The sequence below is a fragment of the Podarcis erhardii genome, assembly GCF_964252035.2.
Source record: "Podarcis erhardii genome assembly, chromosome: 16".
Classification (NCBI taxonomy): Eukaryota; Metazoa; Chordata; class Lepidosauria; order Squamata; family Lacertidae; genus Podarcis; species Podarcis erhardii.
This window is the reverse complement of record NC_138514.1, coordinates 34,821,431-34,840,272: the sequence shown is the minus strand read 5'-3', so window position 1 is coordinate 34,840,272 and position 18,842 is coordinate 34,821,431. Positions and strand designations below refer to the sequence as shown.

The 18,842-nt window shown below is 46.7% G+C and overlaps 1 protein-coding gene across 1 annotated transcript in view; it reads left to right on the top strand.

The window, feature by feature from the left end:
• Positions 1 to 18,842, top strand: part of DOC2B (double C2 domain beta) — a 139,774-nt gene that overhangs the window by 50,403 nt on the left and 70,529 nt on the right. Inside the window, exons 3-4 of the mRNA XM_081844236.1 lie at positions 4,646 to 4,720; positions 10,193 to 10,302. Of these exons, the coding sequence (XP_081700362.1) occupies positions 4,646 to 4,720; positions 10,193 to 10,302 (185 nt within the window). The remainder of the gene's footprint in view (positions 1 to 4,645; positions 4,721 to 10,192; positions 10,303 to 18,842) is intronic.

Here is an 18,842-nt window from a genome sequence, read left to right as displayed (position 1 = left end):
AACACCGTCAATCCATTTACCCCTCCCACATCATTTCAGAAAGGCCCGTTATGGCTTCCTTAGAAGGTAATTCAATTGCAGCAAAATCAAATTGCTACGCAGGGTCTATTTCACGGTTGTTTTCTGGGAGGGTGAAGGAGGCGGCTTTTATGAGCATCTACATACACACACAGCCACATTGCAGACTCTCAGGTTGTGCAATCAAGCAAAAAGCTCTGCTGAGCTAGTGAAGCCTAGGAAAAGAGAGAGAGAGAATGAGAATTTTTTTCTGACATAGCCAACCATTTTCAGAGAGTCAAAAGGCCAAAAGAATGGGAGGGGATGCCTCCGTTCTTGCCCTGTTGTTGTTGTCGTTTAGTTGTGTCCGACTCTTCGTGACCCCATGGACCAGAGCATGCCAGGCACTCCTGTCTTCCACTGTCTCCTGCAGTTTGGTCAAACTCATGCTGGTAGCTTCGAGAACACTGTCCCACCACCTTGTGCCCTCCATCTTTCCCAACATCAGGGTCTTTTCCAGGGAGTCTTCTCTTCTCATGAGGTGGCCAAAGTATTGGAGCCTCAGCTTCAGGATCTGTCCTTCCAGTGAGCACTCAGGGCTGATTTCCTTCAGAATGGAGAGGTTTGATCTTCTTGCAGTCCATGGGACTCTCAAGAGTCTCCTCCAGCACCAGAATTCAAAAGCATCAATTCTTCGGCGATCAGCCTTCTTGATGGTCCAGCTCTCACTTCCATACATCACTACTGGGAAAACCAGAGCTTTTACTATACGGACCTTTGTTGGCAAGGTGATGTCTCTGCTTTTTAAGATGCTGTCTAGGTTTGTCATTGCTTTTCTCCCAAGAAGCAGGTGTCTTTTAATTTCGTGGCTGCTGTCACCATCTGCAGTGATCATGGAGGCCATGTTCTTGCCCTATCATGGCCCATATTTCCTTGCTATCATATGTTAGGGCAGCTCAGAGGGGGAAATGGCCAAGGGTGCCCATTCAAGTCTCTTTCTGGCCACTCTCTTTTCTCTCTCTTGTTCTCATGCTGCCACCCCTTCTTTCTCCTCCCCTCCTCCCCAGCCACATGAAATTAGGCCAGAGGACTGCATGAAATCAGACCTTCGGGCCACAGGTTCACCTGCCGTAACGGCGGATATCCATTTGCAGATGAGACTGCAACAAAGTGTTGCAGCGTGCAGCGCTCCTGTTTACAGCTCCATTCTGTCAGCCATGCCCTCTTCCAAAGTACTTCAGTCACCATTGTGTAGGCCAGGGGTCAGCAAACTTTTTTAGCAGGGGGCTGGTCCACCGTCCCTCAGATCTTCTGGGGGGGGGTGGACTATATTTTGGAGGGGGGGAGAATGAATTCCTATGCCCCACAAATAACCCAGAGATGCATTTTAAATAAAAGGACACATTCGACTCATGTAAAAACACGCAGATTCCTGGACCTTCTGCGGGCCTGATTAAGAAGACGATTGGGCCGGATCCGGCCCCCAGGGCCTTTGTTTGCCTACCCATGGTATAGGCACTGCACATGTTCTGTTTTTTGAGGGGGCTTCTAGACATCTCGACCTCACCACCGCCAATTCTTATCTACCTTTTCATGGAGGGATATTGGCGAAAGGGCAGTTTAAGGAGGATATCGACAAACTGGAAGATGTGCAGAAGAGGGAAACCAGGGTGATCAAGGGTCTGGAAGCCAAGCCTTATGAGGAACGGTTGAGGAATCTGGTTATGTTTAGCCTGGGAAAGAGGAGATATTAGAGCCATCTTCAAATATCTAGAGAGCTGTCACATGGAATAATAATAAAAAAATAAAATTTTATTTATACCCCGCCCAGTTCAAAAACCAGGCTCAGGGCGGCTAACAACAAATTTAAAAGACTTAATTATGAAAGCAGCATAAAATACAGTATAAAAACATGAATAACAATAAAATTCAAAAATCAATTTTGGGGAAATAAGCTTTAGATAATCCCCAGGGCTAGCTGGCTGAATTGGTCTAATTGGGCGAGCGAGGAGGCCAGGGGAGAATTAGCTGTGGGGTCTCAGAGCGGGTAATCTTCATAAAAGGGGAGGGGGAGGGAAGAGAAGGGAAATAAACAATCAGGCTGAATTCAGATTAAAAGCCAGGCAGAATAGCTCTGTTTTACAGGCCCGATGGAAGGAGGTTAAATCCTGAAGGGCCCTGGTCTCATGGGACAGAGCATTCCACCAGGTCGGAGCCATCACTAAGAAGGCCCTGGCCCTGGTGGAGGATAGTCTGACTTCCTTAGGGCTCAGGACCTCTAAGCTATGGTTATTCATGGACCTTTTTTTTTTTAAAAGATATTTATTAAAGTTTCCAATTTAATACAAAAAGAAAAATAATGCACAAAAATAACAAAAATACAGAAATACACAATTGAAACAAAACAAAACAAATATAATTCCCGTTACTTATTTCCCGGACCTCCTCTCACCTCCCCCCTTTGTATTCCAGTTCAAATTCTTAATTCAGCAAATCCTTATTGTAACTTAATGTAACTTATTTTAGCTTATTACTCAACCTTTGCATTACAGCTGGTAACCACTTAATTTCTGTCCAACATCATTCTAACATTCCTTAATTTTACAATATTTCTGTAAGTAATCTTTAAATTTCCTCCAGTCCTCTTCCCCCGACTCTTTTCCCTGGTCTCGGATTCTGCCAGTCATTTCTGCCAATCCTATATAATCAATCATCTTCATCTGCCATTCTTCCAGAGTGGGTAAATCTTGTGTCTTCCAGTATTTTGCGATGAGAATTCTTGCTGCAGTTGTCACATACATAAAAAAAGTTCTGTCCTTCTTTGGCACCAATTGGCCAACCATGCCCAGGAGAAAGGCCTCTGGTTTTTTCAGGAAGGTATACTTAAATACCTTTTTCATTTCATTATAAATCATTTCCCAGAACATGGACATGGACCTTAAGGTCCTCTGCGGGGCAGACCAGGAGAGGCAATCCCATAAATACGAGAACCCTAAGCCACAAAGAAGATGGAGCAAGCTTGTTTTCTCCTGCTCTGGAGGACTGGACCTGAACCAAAGGGTTCAAACAAGGGGTTGGGCTAGATGACCCCCCAGGTTCCCTTCCAACTCTGCAATGCTATGATTCTTTGATTCCTCTTCCACCCCTTGAATCCAACTCAACACCCCTGGCTTTTGTTATTCTGCTGCCTCTGCTTAATCAGGTACACCCACCCCCTCTTAGGATCCTGCAGTCGTGTGGCAACAAAAGGAGCATGTTTGCACATAAGCAATTATCAAAAATGCCAGAGCCCCGTAATTTGGTACCTCGAGAAACCGCTCAGTTACTTAAGCTGAGAATTAATTGTGAGTTGGAAGGAACCTAGAATTAGCTGCCAGAACAACAGCAAGGCTGTAATTAATTATCTAGGTGGTTTATTGGATTCTACCCAGAATCGTGGCTTTGGAGAACAGTGATGGATCGCAGGTTTCCATCCACAACTGGGAGAACCCAGGATGCCGTTTCCGGGCTTGTTTGAAATGTGGTTGCTTTGCCCATCCTTCTTCAGCTCTCGGTAACCTTGGCCTGACTTGGAAGGAAGCGACTCGCGAGTAGAGCATCTGCTTTGCATGCAGAAGGTCCTGGGTTCAATCTCTTGATTTCTCCAGGCGGGGCTTGGACTGCCCATCGCCAGACACCCTGGAGCAGGGGTCAGCAAACTTTTTCAGCAGGGGGCCGGTCCACTGTCCCTCAGACCTTGTGGGGGGCCGGACTATATTTTGGGAAAAGAAAAATATATGAACGAATTCCTATGCCCCCAAAATACAGTGGTACCTCTGGATGTGAACGGGATCCATTCCGAAGCCCCGTTCGCATCCTGAGTAGAACGTAAGACGGGTCTGTGCATGCGTGGGTCGTGTTTTGCTGCTTCTGCGCATGCGTGTGACGTCATTTTGAGCGCCTGCGCCTGCGCGAGTGCTGAAACCCAGAAGTAATGCCACGGAGCGTAACTTGAAAACGCTTAACCTGAAGCATATTTAACCCGAGGTATGACTGTAACCCAGAGATGCATTTTAATTAAAAGGACACATTCTACTCATGTAAAAACACGCTGATTCCCGGACCGTCCGCGGGCCAGATTTAGAAGGTGATTGGGCCGGATCCGGCCCCCCAGCCTTAATTTGCCTACCCATGCTCTGGAGAGTCACTGCCAGTCAGTGTAGACAAAACTGAGTTGGATGGACCAGTGGTCTGGCTTGGTACATGCCAAGTCAAGCCGTTTTATTGCAGTTGATGACCAGTATCAAAACAAAACAACCATTACAAAATGTAAAAGCTCAAGGCAGAATAAAATAATTTATGAAAAAAACCACATATACATGAAAGAGCAGTTCTGGGTGGACATTTATCTGTCAGAAGGGAAGCCCTTCTGGCCTAGGAGTGTCAATATGTTGTACTAATCCTGGGTGCTAATCACTAGATGTCGTGTTTTAATAGATGCTGCACAAAATTTGGCCACCCATTGTGTTATTCCGGGATTGTTGTCTAGGAGCAGCAGAGTGGCAAGAAACCAAAGTGAGGGGATGCGTGTTTATTATTTTTTTATTTATTTGCAGGAATTCCCCCTTTATAACATGACATTCTCTCTCCCTTCTCTCATACATTAAAGGGACTGAAGCCCATGGATCACAACGGACTCTCGGACCCATATGTGAAACTACACCTGCTTCCTGGTGCCAGCAAGGTAGGACATGGCCCCCTTTTTATCTGGGGTGGGGGGGTCTTCTCCAATGTGGCCTCTGTGGGCACTGGAGCATTCTCAGCTCACAAACACCCCCGGTGCCCACTCAATTTTTAATTAAAATAAATTAAGATGGGGAAGTTGAGGGAGATTACCTGCTTTTGGGGAGGACTGCCTGCTGTGTGGGTTTTTTTTGGGGGGGCAGTTTCTGTCTGTGAATGTACAAGGCATTTTGCCTCTTAATTTGGGGGTGAGGGTGTCCCAAGAACCTCCACCTTTTCTTCTGGGAAATGGGTATTTTTTGTGGTGCTTGCGACAGTTTCGTAGTTTTCCAAATGTACATGAAGTTTTGGGAGTGGGGTAGGTTTTTGCAGGAGCAGACTGGGGGTGTGAGCCCCCCCCCCATGCAGCAGGTCTTTCTAGGAGTAGCTGGAAAGGCGCCGCAAGCCATTGGAAAGTTGTGAGGCTCTCTCTGGCCTGCAGTCTTAACTAGGGTCCAATAACAACAAAAACAATAAAGGTAAAGGTAATGGGATTACCTAACCATTTGGTCCAGTTGTGGCCGACTCTGGGGTTGCGGAGCTCATCTCGCTTTATTGGCCGAGGGAGCCAGCATACAGCTTCCGGGACATGTAGCCAGCATGACTAAGCCGCTTCTGGCAAACCAGAGCAGCGCACGGAAACGCCGTTTACCTTCCCGCCGCAGAGGTATCTATTTATCTACTTGCACTTTGACGTGCTTTCGAACTGCTAGGTTGGCAGGAGCAGGGACCGAGCAACGGGAGCTCACCAAGTCGTGGGGATTCAAACCGCCGACCTTCTGATCGGCAAGTCCTAGGCTCTGTGGTCTAACCCACAGCGCCACCTGTGTCCCAACGAAAACAATAGTTTTACCATATTTTGAAATGGCTTTAAAATGCTTCATAGGAAGTGATTCTTCAATGAAATGGTTGTTGTTTATACTAATAATTATATCCAACCGCATTCTAATCTGAGTAGACCCACACACATATACCCCAGGATTACTAGACCCAAGTTAAGTTGTGCCCACCAATTTCTCTGGGTCTGCTCTGTGAAACGGTGGTCCGAAAGCTAAACAGACAAGTATTGATTTTCAGGGGCTTCCAAGCAGATGGTATATTCGTGTGTTTGTGTGCCTCAGATACTAATCTCTTCCCACCTCCCTCAATTCTTAGAAAACGTGGCGGATTTTTCAGGTCACATTGCAAAGAAGCCAGGGAGCCCCAGTGCTTTGCAAGCTAATTGATAAATGATTGTGGAATTACGTTTTGGGGAGGGCGCTGTCAAGGTCGAGGCATGAAGAGGAATGAAAAACTGGTGGAGTGAAGGGGAAGCAGGGCAGCGGGGTGGGGGTGGGGAGACAGTCTGCGTACGACGGGAGTCACCAGTTTAGCTCCCTCCAGATGTTGCTGGACTCTACTTCCCGCAGCCACAGCAGCCAGCGTTGGTCAGGGATCCAGAAACACCTGGAAGGCCAGAGGTTCCCCACCCCTGATTAAAAGATCCCAACCCAACCCAGCCTTTCTTCCACCAGATGCTCTCCAGATGTTGTAGGACTCCAATTCCCACCATCCATGCATGGATGATGGGAGTTGGAGTCCAGTAGCTATTGACAAACCTAGACAGCATCTTAAAAAGCAGAGACATCACCTTACCAACAAAGGTCCGTATAGTTAAAGCCATGGTTTTCCCAGTAGTGATGTATGGAAGTGAGAGCTGGACCATAAAGAAGGCTGATCGCTGAAGAATTGATGCTTTTGAATTATGGTGCTGGAGGAGACTCTTGAGAGTCCCATGGACTGCAAGAAGATCAAACCGATCCATTCTGAAGGAAATCAGCCCTGAGTGCTCACTGGAAGGACAGATCCTGAAGCTGAGACTCCAAGACTTTGGCCACCTCATGAGAAGAGAAGACTGCCTGGAAAAGACCCTGATGTTGGGAAAGATGGAGGGCACAAGGAGAAGGGGACGACAGAGGACGAGATGGTGGGACAATGTTCTCGAAGGTACCAGCATGAGTTTGACCAAATTGCGGGAGGCAGTGGAAGACAGGAGGGCCTGGCGTGCTCTGGTCCAGGGGGTCACGAAGAGTGGGACATGACTAAACGACTGAACAACAACAACAACAACAACAACAACAACAACAACAACAGCTATGCTTTGCCTTCATAGTTGGAGGCAGCAATGCTCCTGAATGCCTGTTGCTGGACCCCACAGCAGGGAAGAGTAATCTTCTTATTGAACCCTGATTGCAGGTTTCCCACAGGCAGCAAGTTGGCCATTGTGAGAAGAGGGTGCTGGACGAGATGAGCCATTGGACTGATCCAGCAAGCTCTTCTTTATGTGCTTAGGTTCTTAACTTGGATGGTTTTATAAGAGGATTACCTGAGACTGCCTGCCATTCCTCATGCTGTAGCTGACACGGCCACCTATTGGTGGCCGTGTGAACTGCAGAGACTGATGACACGTTACATTTCTATTTATATAGGGAGAAATGTACTTGAAAATATGTGCAGATCTTCATCCGTCCCGACTGTAGCCTTGAACCAAATGTTGCCCGTGACTTTAGGAAGCTCCTTGACAGAGGAAGCTATCCTTCCTTGTAACAAGAGCGGCATCTTTTATTGCTCCTGCTATTAACTTGACATGCTAAATGCCCCCCAGTTTCCCCACTAATGCAGCCCTCACCAAGTGAAGATGATAAATGTAAGCCGCTGCCGAAAAATGTTCAGTGGACAAGTTCTTATACATCGATTTCATCAGAGCTCGTTACCTTGAAAAGTGGCCTGGTCGGGGAGAATGAACTGTCTCGCTTTACATCCAATTAGAGTGGAAATTGGATCTCTGTCCGGTTGTCCTCCTGATGCGGCAAATTAATGGGGAAGCCCTACCTGGAGGAGGGACCCGTGGGCCGGTTCCCCTACTGCTGCCCCTCCTTGCAAAATGATGCATCCATCTTCACTCTTGATGGAAGCTGACCTGTCTCAGGCCGGAAAGATCGGAATTAAATAAATTCTGTTGAGAGCTATCTGTCAGGATTCAGGGCCTGAAAGGGGAAGAAGAAGATGGATGAGGTGCAGGGAAGAGGGAGAGATTGAAAATGCAACTTGACTCAGAATCAATGACCGCTTCTCCCCTCGGGTTGTGCTTTGATGGCAAAGGGAGACTTCCTGGTGGATGAGGAAGGTTACCAGCTACCGAAGGACTTTTCATTTCTGTTTTAAGTAAATGAGGCTGTTGGTGGGTATTGGTGTAGTTACATCAGGGCTGGGGAGACATTTCTGCAGCCCATAGAAGCCAAGGAGGTATGTGCACAGGGGCAGTTGAATAGCTTCAGTCCCAGCTTCCAACTGTTGCAGTTGTGCATAGAAATCCGCTCCACTTCCCAGTGGGGAGGAGTTGCGGTGGGCCGCGTGGCTACCCACTCCCCACCGGGGGCGGGGGACACTGTCCCCCGTTGCCTGGGGGATCTCAGCCACATCAGAGCCCGGCCAGCCAATCCGGTGGCCGGGGGGGCGTGGCCGGGGCCGTTTAAATGGAGGAGCGAGCCAGAGGACATCCTCTTTGGCTCGCATCCTCAGTCACCCACCCTCCCTCCCTATTTTGCAGGTTAGGCAATGGCCTTGCTATGGACTTCGGTTGGTCGCCTTGGTTGTCCGAGGGGCCTGGTAGGAATTTTTCCGCTTGGCAAATTGGCACTGGCCACTTGGTTTTCGCCTACCTCGTAGCAATCGTCACAACTTTGTTAGGGTTGCAGTTAGGCATTGTTTGACCTTGTTTGGGGGAGGGGAGGTGTGGCCATCACCTGCCCCTCCATGCTTAAGGGTATTCTGTTAGAGGAATCCGGGGGTGTTGATCTAGTCTGAAGCCTGGCTCGGGGGCTAAGGCCTTGACACGACCCCGACGGGAACACCAGGGGGAGCTTGAGTTGGTTCGCATTGACAGGGCTCCCCCTACCGGTGGCTCACCCTTACTGGACTTCCTGCACAATGGGCAGGAGTCAGATATAGTCGGGTCCAATCAATGCCTAAGCCAATACCACTCACATTCTGTAATTTCAATAAAGTTGTGGCCAAAATTTGCCCAATAACATAAACCTAATATCCGTGTCCTTATGTGAGTTACTCCCAACGAGGGGGCGGCTGCGTGGTCTCGACACGCAATTGCAGCTCCAGTCAATGAAGCATATGCTTCGTTTTAGTCCATTTTAATTGTGATTCACATTTACACCCTCCTTTTCCTCCAAGGAGCTCAGTGCAGCCTATCTTCTGCATTTCAGTGGGAGGGAAGTGTCAACAACAACACAGAAAATAACGTAATTTTTTAGGTAACATTCACAGACTTTTTAAAGCAAATATCACTCCTGTTTCCTTCTATGATTTCCGCTCCCGACCGCAAACACACTTGCGAATTGCAAGGATTTCTGCTCCTATCTCCATCTCCGATGGAACTGTCCAATATTTCCTGTTTCCCTTTCCAGTGCCATCGCTCAACATCCCTAATCTCTATAAACCTTGCGTAGAACACAGAACGGCAATATTTAATCATGCAAGTAAAGGGGGAAAGCAAGAAGACATCAGCCTCATTAAGAAACACTCCTTCGCGGCTTCTCAATCATGTCTCAATAAAAGCTTGCATTTTTATTTTTATTTTTTTAAAATGGACCAAATGTGCCAAGGCAGCCATTTCTCTTTATGGTAGTGAGAAATCATTATGCCAAGAACTAAGGATATTTTAAAGGCCTGCCAACTGCAATATAGTCTCATCACTTATGGTCTCTCTCTTCCCTGAGACTTGGTGGAATCGCCCCTAGCTGGCTCCTGAGTCCTGCAAGGACGTCAGTTTGTCTGCCTTCCTGAAGTCTGCCCTGCCACGCAGCCACAGCTCTTCCCTTAAAAATAAAGCAAGGTACTAGTCCTCAATGTTATGTAGTGAAGTTTCACCCTGGGCCAGCAGGGGGATACTGTAGATAGTTTTCACTCAGGTCCACACCAGTTATTTTAGACGGGAAACTCTGGGTTGTTGTTGCTACAATGTTGACAGCCGGCTGCCTATAAAAGCAGGCCGGCTGAGCTGTTTGCTAGTCAGTTCTATTCCAGCTTACAAAATAAAGAGCTGCTTTGGAGAAATTGCTGTGTCGTCTGCTATGTCAACCCACAACTTAACATTCAAATTTCTGAATGACTTCATTGTCTACAACTTTATTAACATCTATCTACAACTCTACTAGCATCTCTCGGTATTGTGAATATTACCGAACTTACCTTTTGTTGGTATCTTCATGAACTTATCTAATAGACTGAGTTAAGCATTTGAAAAGTCTATTGAAACCAGACATTATAAGTTCATTTTAGGCTGGGTAGTTTGCAAGTCTTTGCATTGCATTTTTCTAACAATCCGGCACAAGGCATATTCACATCCTTTGTTATCTCCTCTTGTTTCTGCTGCCTGCAGGCGAATAAGCTGCGGACCAAAACCTTGCGGAACACCTTGAATCCGACTTGGAACGAAACCCTGACGTACTACGGGATCACCGACGAGGACATGATCCGCAAAACGCTCAGGTGAGTGGAACCCCCAGGGCTCCATCGCCTGGTGGCCCCAAGGAAATGGCCAGTTTTAAAGATGTATTCTTTGTGTACGTGTGTGCTATCATACCACGGTTCTTGTCCGGCCTGATGTGGCCCTCTGCGCCTCTCTTTCTGGCCCTGGCCCGCCCTGTGGGCTGCTTTCGGCTGGCTGGAATGTGTGCTGGAACCCTGATAATGCATTTTGGTTTCCTGGAAGGATACAGAGTGGGGAGGGCAGTTCTGAGTGTTTGCAGAAACTAGCCTGCTGTACCAAAACAAAATGATTGCTTGTGGCTCCACCCACTTTTCGATCTGGCCCCGCCCACCACTGACATGTGGCCTCTGGAAGCTTGCTCAGAAGGAACTGTGGCCCTCAGGCTGAAAAGGCACTCTCCACCCTTGACATAACACATTTCTTAGCCGCCTCCCAAAAACACACAGTTTTCCCGAGGCGGCATTCAGCATGTAATAAAATCAGCTTGAATTGCATATTCAAAGAATCAGCCAGCCTTCCACAAAACTGGCACCTGCCAGATGTTCTTGGACTACAATTCTCATTCGCCGCAGCCAGCTTGGCAGGTGAGGGGATAACTAATCACAGAACAATTAAGAAACATCTACCAACCTAATCTGCCCCTTCTGTTAAAAGCAGTGATAAGGAAGCTCTGGATCCCAAACTTTTTTGCCTGCTCCTTTGGTTCTATCAAGTCATCCCCTGTCCTCACTACCCTACCCTGTGAAAAGCTTTATTATTTTTAAAATAAATTTACTGTACTAGCCCAAGGCCATGGCAAACCCACATGATCGGTTCGAAATATAACTCAAGCACTTGCAAATAAAAGCAGAGACCATATATTGGAAGATAACCGATAGCAGGGATGCGGTCACAGCTACACAAACTGAGTTTCAGGTTAGGCCTCCAAATCGCCCCTTACAATTTATGTCAATTTTAACCAGTGCCTCCTCCCTAATATTTTTTGGCACCAGAGCAAAAGGGGCCAATTTATGGGTCAGGAAGGCCACTCAACGGCCCATGCAACCGTTCTGTCAGAGAGAACCCGCTTTCTTGTACAAACAGGGATTTTAGAAAGTGTCTCGTTGGATCTGCGTATAAGGGACAAGTCAACATATCATGGAAAATATATTCCACCTGAGGTTGCCCACAAATAAAAGAGGCTGTCTGTATACAGTATCTTATTCTAATGATCATCCAGAACAGAAGAAGACATCACTTGAAATCGCAACTCAGTAAAAGCTGTAAATAATTAATTAAACACAGAACAATAATTAAACACAGAACAATAAAGAAACATCTAACATCCTAATCTACTCCTTCTGTTAAAAGCAAGGATATAGGGAACCTCTGTGTTAGTGGTTCCCAAACTTTTTGGGGGGCACCCCTTGGTTAATAATAATTTTGTTTTTTATACCCCGTCCATCTAGTCAGATGGGCACTCTGGGCAGCTTCCAGCATATATAAAAACATAATAAAATGTCAAACGTTAAAAGCTTCCCAGTACTGGGCAGCTTTCAGATGTCTTTCCCAATGCCCCCTACCCCACCCCATAAAAAGCATTATTCAGAATAGCAGCTTGCAAGACCCACTATGGAAGACAACGACACAATAAAATTCGAAACAGTAACAATGAATTTCACATTTGTTCAAAATCCAATTAAAACTGTTTTATTGATTCAACAAAATTGACTGAACTTGATCCGGTACGGCCTGCAATTACCAAAATTACTGGCTAGCTTGTGACTTGTGACCAGACTAGGACTAGCCTCCTGAGAAACAGTTTCTATTCAAATGCGATTTTGGTTTTAAACGCAGTGTAAGGTAGTCTCGATGGGAGTATATCGTATTTAATTATGGGGCATCAGAGTTTTTAGGGGGCTAACCAGGCTGGGATAGCTGGGATAGCAGGTTTGTTGGTTTCTGAATGTCTGATGTAGATTTTCAATTTCGTTGTTCTGTATGGGACAATGACAATAAAGATTATCGTATCATAACTCAGAATCGCAACTACAAATAAATGTGGCGAGAAGAAAATAGCTTTGGAAGCAACTGGAGCGGTAAAACTTTAGCCACAAAGTGAGGGACGTGTTTTGCTCCAGGCTCTAGCCTGGTTAATTGCAAATAAGTGATCGACAGACATGGAGGGGCACATCTGCTGCCCCCTTGCCCCCTAGGGAATCCCACCACCCCAGGGAATGGCACTCACTTTGGGGGCCCTCCGCACTGATTAATTGATAAATTCAGAGTCATGAAATTGTGATGGGCAGAAACTACGCCTGGGTTCTGTGGCATTCTGAGTCGCAGACGCTATCTGCTTTCCCATCTCGTCCCGTTCAAAGCAGCATCTCTCTACGGCGCAGTTTGGGATTCCATTCAGATCCTCGATAGAGCCATTAAAATCTCCTTTCTCAGCAGCAGATCAGGGCAGCATTCTTATTTATCGAGGGCCATCATTTGCACTTGCGTCGCTGCTCTGGCATCAATCAGCGTCCCCTCCTGAGAAGGGTGCTTGATTTATAAGCCACCTGGCTTCAGGAGATAGCTTCCGAGGATCTATCTTATGAGCACTTCATCACCTTAAAGGTTCGCAATTCATCAGCTACTATGTGCAAGGATGTGTGTGTGTGTTTACACAACTGGCAGCAGCAGAGCTGGAATTAAACCTCTTTCCCCTCCCCAGATCTGCTAAGTTTATTTTCATTTTTTATGCTTCTAGCTGAAGAAACAGTTCATCGATTGCAGATTCTTAGGCTAAGAGGAGTATTAGATTTCAAGGAGAGCTGAGCAGGCAGGGTGGTTTGTGAGACCCTGAGCGAGCAGATCAGGAGAGGACCAGACTTACCGTATTTTTTGCTCTATAAGCTCTATAAGACTCACTTTTTCCCTCCTACAAAGTAAGGGGAAATGTGTGTGCGTCTTATGGAGCGAATGCAGGCTGCGCAGCTATCTCAGAAGCCAGAACAGCAAGAGGGATCACTGCTTTCACTGCACAGCGATCCCTCTTGCTGTTCTGGCTTCTGAGATTCAGAATATTTTTTTTCTTGTTTTGCTCCTCCAAAAACTAGGTGCGTCTTGTGGTCTGGCGCGTCTTATAGAGCGAAAAATATGGTATATAGCAAAGCTGTGTCTTGCCACTGCATTAAAAAAAAATGTTCTGTTGTGAGGCCCTTTAAATTCTGCGCCCAGAAAAGTGCTGTTCTGCAACCGGGATCATTTCTGCAAGTCAAGTAAAACTGCATAGATTCTCCAGTGTTGCAGGATGTGTTCTTTGCTGGTGGTGATTGTTGGCCAGGGCTCCAAAGCTGAGTCAGTGAGCCAGATGGATTGCTCTCTTAAAATGTTGCAATTGACTGTAGCAGTGCTTTGGTTAATCAAACAGCAGCATATTTTCATTTGGATTGCTTATAAAATAATAATTCAGGAGGAGGGGAACATTTAGGGAACTAGCCTAGTCCCCCTAGTCCACTGACCGCACACTGCTGGAACAAATGCAATCTGCTGGCATGAGGGGCTTCAGGAAATGCAGTATTTAATCTTAAATATAGCTACAGCGAAGGCAGGTGCCCTAATGGCCAAATCTGAGGCTGTCACACCACCTGACTACCCTATACAGTAATACCTCATGTTAGGTTTGCTTCATGTTACGTTTTTTCAGGTTGTGTCCCATGGTGACCCGGAAGGACCGGAAAGGGTTACTTCTGGGTTTCGCCGCTCACGCATGCGCAGTAGCGCTAGATCATGCTTCGTGCATGTGCACAAGCACCAAATCGCACCTGCGCAGATACGGTGCTTCAGGTTGCAGGCTGTTCATGTTGCGAACGGGCCTCCGGAACCGATCCCGTTCACAACCAGAGGTACCACTATATATATAAATAGGAGCTGGGCTAGTTTATCTTAAGGCTGAGAGCATTTCTGCAATTTCTCACTATGCCCCATAGGGGGAACTGTCGGCTCCCTTCTCTTTTGGCAAAAGCTCATCAAACTGCAAGTAGATAAATAGGTACCACTCTGGCGGGAAGGTAAACGGCGTTTCCGTGCGCTGCTCTGGTTCGCCAGAAGCGGCTTAGTCCATGACAGAAGCGGCTGTACGCCGGCTCCCTCGGCCAATAAAGCGAGATAAGTGCTGCAACCCCAGAGTCGGCCGTGACTGGACCTAACGGTCAGGGGTCCCTTTACCTTTACCTAGACCAGGACCCAAACTTGGGTCTCCGGGTGCTTTTGGACTACAAATCCCATCACCCTTGGCCACTGGACCTGCTAGCTAAGGATGATGGGAGTTGTAGTCCCCCAAAAAACACACAAGTGGAGACCCGAGTTTGGGAGACAATGTCCTAGAACCAAGGTGGCAGGCAAAGTGTCTCTGCCCCCTGAGAGGTGATGTGGACCAGAGAAATGCACACACAGCAGGCAGGCACACACAACTCCTAGTGTCTGAAAGCGCTGTGTTCGAGAGAAGCTCTAACAAATTGGAGAGAGAGACAAGGACAGAGAGGGAGGGCTGCTGTGGAGGGAACAGAGGAGATGTGAAAGGATCCTCACTTGCAATTTGCCCCCACTCTTGGCAGAGACCCCCACATGCCTCAGGAGTCCTCTCCTGGGTCCTCGGCCAGTCCTCCAGCTGCATCATCCTCATGTATAAATATAAATTATTTATTTATTTATTTATTTATTTATTTATTTATTTATTTATTATGTATCCAGCCCATGAGAGGGTCCATGCGCAGCCCTCCTGCCTGGGGCTGACAGTAGCTGGGATCCAGTGACACCTGGGGTTGGGGCAAAGACTCCCCACCTCTTCGTCTCCAAACGACCCCCCTTTTTTTGCTGCCCTTATTCCACCCCCACTCCCCCCAGTAACAAAAACCCAGAGCGTGATGCAAGACCGCAGGCCCTCTCAGGTCCCCAGGAGCCATGAAACTTTCCATCTCACCAGATCGCTTCATTTCGCCTGGAAAAAAAATATATATTAGTCATACCTCAAAAGTGCCACAGGCTTGTCAGCTTACAAAGCCCGTGTGGTTTTTATTTTTTATTTTTTTCCCTGCTGTTTCTCCCCACTCATTCCTCCCCTCCACCCTGCTTTAAAGTTCCAAGGTATTTGTACCATGAAAATTGATTTAAAGGGAAAATAGCTCGGAAGAGCTGTTTTTGCTCAAACACAGCAGGTGCTGCAAATGGGTTCACTGTCGCTTCAGTTTCTGCTTCTGTTGAAGTGGAACCCAGGGCGGCGGGGGGGTGGGGTGGTTTTTTTCTGGAAATTGGTCAGACTCTGAGGTTGCATAAGGAAGATGAACTGCGGGTGGGTGGGTTGCATTTGACTTTTAACCCTTTTCATTGTGGTTTTGCGTTGCGGACTGTCTTCGAGAGAGGGCTGTTTTGGCCTAAAAATGGCAGTATATGTTTGGTTTTTGCTTTTTTAAAAATCTAAGTAAATCGAGATTGTCCAATTGTGCCTCGAAAGCCCCTTGCGCATCCTCTTCAGCTGTTGAGAGGCTGAATCAGCACCATGGACAGAGTCCAGCCTTTGGGTGTTATTGGCTGCTTACATCAACAGCCCAGATCGAACCAAGGCTGATTCATAGAATCATAGAGTTGGAAGAGATCCCGAGGATCATCTAGTCCAGGCCTCCTCAAACTCGGCCCTCCAAATGTTTTTGGCCTACAACTCCCATGATCCCTAGCTAGCAGGACCAGTGGTCAGGGATGATGGGAATTGTAGTCTCAAAACATCTGGAGGACCGAGGTTGAGGAAGCCCGATCTAGTCCAACCCCCTGAAATACACATCTGTCTCATAAGGGGATTGAACCTGCAACAATGGCATTATCGGTACCGAACTCTAGAGATCCAGTGTGGTGTAGTGGTTAAGAGCAGTAGACTCGTAATCTGGGGAAGCGGGTTCGCGTCTCCGCTCCTCCACATGCAGCTGCTGGGTGACCTTGGGCTAGTCACACTTCTTTGAAGTCTCAGTCTCAATCACCTCACAGAGTGTTTGTTGTGGGGGAGGAAGGGAAAGGAGATTGGGTTTTTTATATACAGTGGTACCTCGGGTTACATACGCTTCAGGTTACAGACTCCGCTAACCCAGAAATAGTGCTTCAGGTTAAGAACTTTGCTTCAGGATGAGAACAGAAATCGTGCTCTGGTGGTGCGGCGGCAGCGGGAGGCCCCATTAGCTAAAGTGGTGCTTCAGGTTAAGAACAGTTACAGGTTAAGAACGGACCTCCGGAACGAATTAAGTACTTAACCCGAGGTACCACTGTATATATAATTTTTTATTAGTTTTTTAACATACCATTTTCAACAATAATTAAACATACTTTTACATCTTATTCAAGTTTTTTTTACTTCCATCAGTCCTGTCTGAAAATTTTCCAATCTAATCTCTTAGTATGCATTTCTTATTTTCCCTATTACATTTCAAACTCATAACCAATATCTCTATCTTTTTCTACTTTGTAACACTTCGTATATTTCTCCTTACAAAACTTCCTGTAGTCCTACTAGCGTAATTTGTTGATTGCAGTTGCTCTTCAAATAATTCATATACTTCTTCCAATCTTCTGCAAATCTCTGGTCCTGCTGGTTTCGAATCCTTCCTGTCATTTTGTCCAATTCTGCATAGTCCATTAATTTTGTCTGCCATTCTTCTTTCGTTGGAATTTCTTCTTGCTTCTATTTCTGGGCTAACAATACTCTTGCTGCTGTTGTTGCATATAAGAACAGTTTGACATCTTGCCTATTAATGTCTTGGCCTATAATACCAAGTAAAAATGCTTCTGGTTTAAAAAAATATGTATATTTCAACAACAGAACAAAATATAGGGAAAGGATATTGTTAGCCGCTTTGAGACTCCTTAAGGGGAGTGAAAGGCGGGATATCAAGTCCAAACTCCTCCTCCTCCTCCTCTTCTTCTTCTTCTTCCTCTTCCTCTTCCTCTTCCTCTTCCTCCTCCTCTTCTTCTTCCCAACTGAGCTAGGTTGCTTACTTTTTATTTTATTGCATTGCATTTCTTGCATTTATATCCTCCTCATTTTATCCTCCCAGGAACCCTGTGAGGTAGGTTGGGATGACAGATAAAGTGACTGTTCAGCCAGTGAGTTTCATGGCCAAGTGGGAATTTGAACCCTGGTCTCCCAGGCCTTTGCCCAACAGTCCACCTTGTCCACCATTCTTGCTCAATGGCGGGATCCAGCTCTGTTTGCATTTGCAAGTGCTGCTGTTGGTATATAAAGCCCTTAACGGTTTGGGACTAGCTTAACTGAAATGCTGCCTTGCCCCATATATGCCCATGTTTCATGGGCTGGCTTGGGTGGAGAGGAGTGGTGGGTGGCACTGGCTGGGGAGGCACCCAAGGGAACCGCCAGGGTAAGAAGGCTCAGAGCCAGGGGGTTGGTGGTGGGGGGACGGTGAGGGGGCAGAGGGAGAAGAGGGGGCAGACCGGGAGGAAGAGATGTTGGAAGATGAAGTGGCAACAGGGTTAAGTGAGCAGGAAGCAGCTGGTGCAGAGAGCAGTTCAGACACAGACGCGGGAGAGGAGGGTGACAAATAATAATAATAATAAAAATAAATTTTATTTATACCCCGCCCTCCCCAGCCAAGACTGGGCTCTGGGCGGCTAACAACCAATCATAAAAACAAGTTGATTAAAATAAAATTTAAAAAACAAGATTAAAATACAACATTAAAACATTAAGATGCAGCCTCTTCACAGGAGGAGAAAGGAAAAAAGAAAGAGGGGGAGGGAATCAAACTGATTCTAAGCCAAAGGCCAGGCGGAACAACTCTGTCTTACAGGCCCTGCGGAAAGAAATCAGATCCCGCAGGGCCCGGGTCTCATGAGACAGAGCGTTCCACCAGGCTGGGGCCAGTGTTGAAAAGGCCCTGGTTCTGGTTGAGGCTAATCTGACTTCCTTAGGGCCTGGGACCTCTAGGGTGTTGCTATTTATGGACCTTAAGGTCCTCCGTGGGGCATAACAGGTGAGGCGGTCCCATAGGCACAAGGGTCCTAGGCCGCATAGGGCTTTAAAGGTCAAAACCAGCACCTTAAACCTGACGCTGTACTCCACCGGGAGCCAGTGCAGGGCAAAGGGCAAAGATGAATCAGACTGAGCCAATAGCCAATGAATTCTAGCTCGGGGCAGGTCACCCCAATGGACCACCCTGCAGACATTTGGTGTTTTTATTTTTAATTTAGAAAAGAAGGCAGATGGAAGGACATATTAGCAGATTGCAAAATTACCTGTGCTGTGGAAGAAGGAGACAGGCATTAGATTTCCACACACACCCTTCCCATCTCATAATTAGTGCCGCATTGAAAATTTCTTCTGTGTTTTCCCTCTAGCCATTCTGCATCAGTTGATGAGAAAAGAAATTACATTTGGACATTATCAAAGAGGATATAAAAATAATTTACATTTTTCAAGGGGGGGGGGACAGGATTGCTTTTTTTGGCGGCCTTGCCTCCCATTCAATGGGCTGCAGCCAACTCAGCTTTACTCAGAGTAAACCCGCTGAAA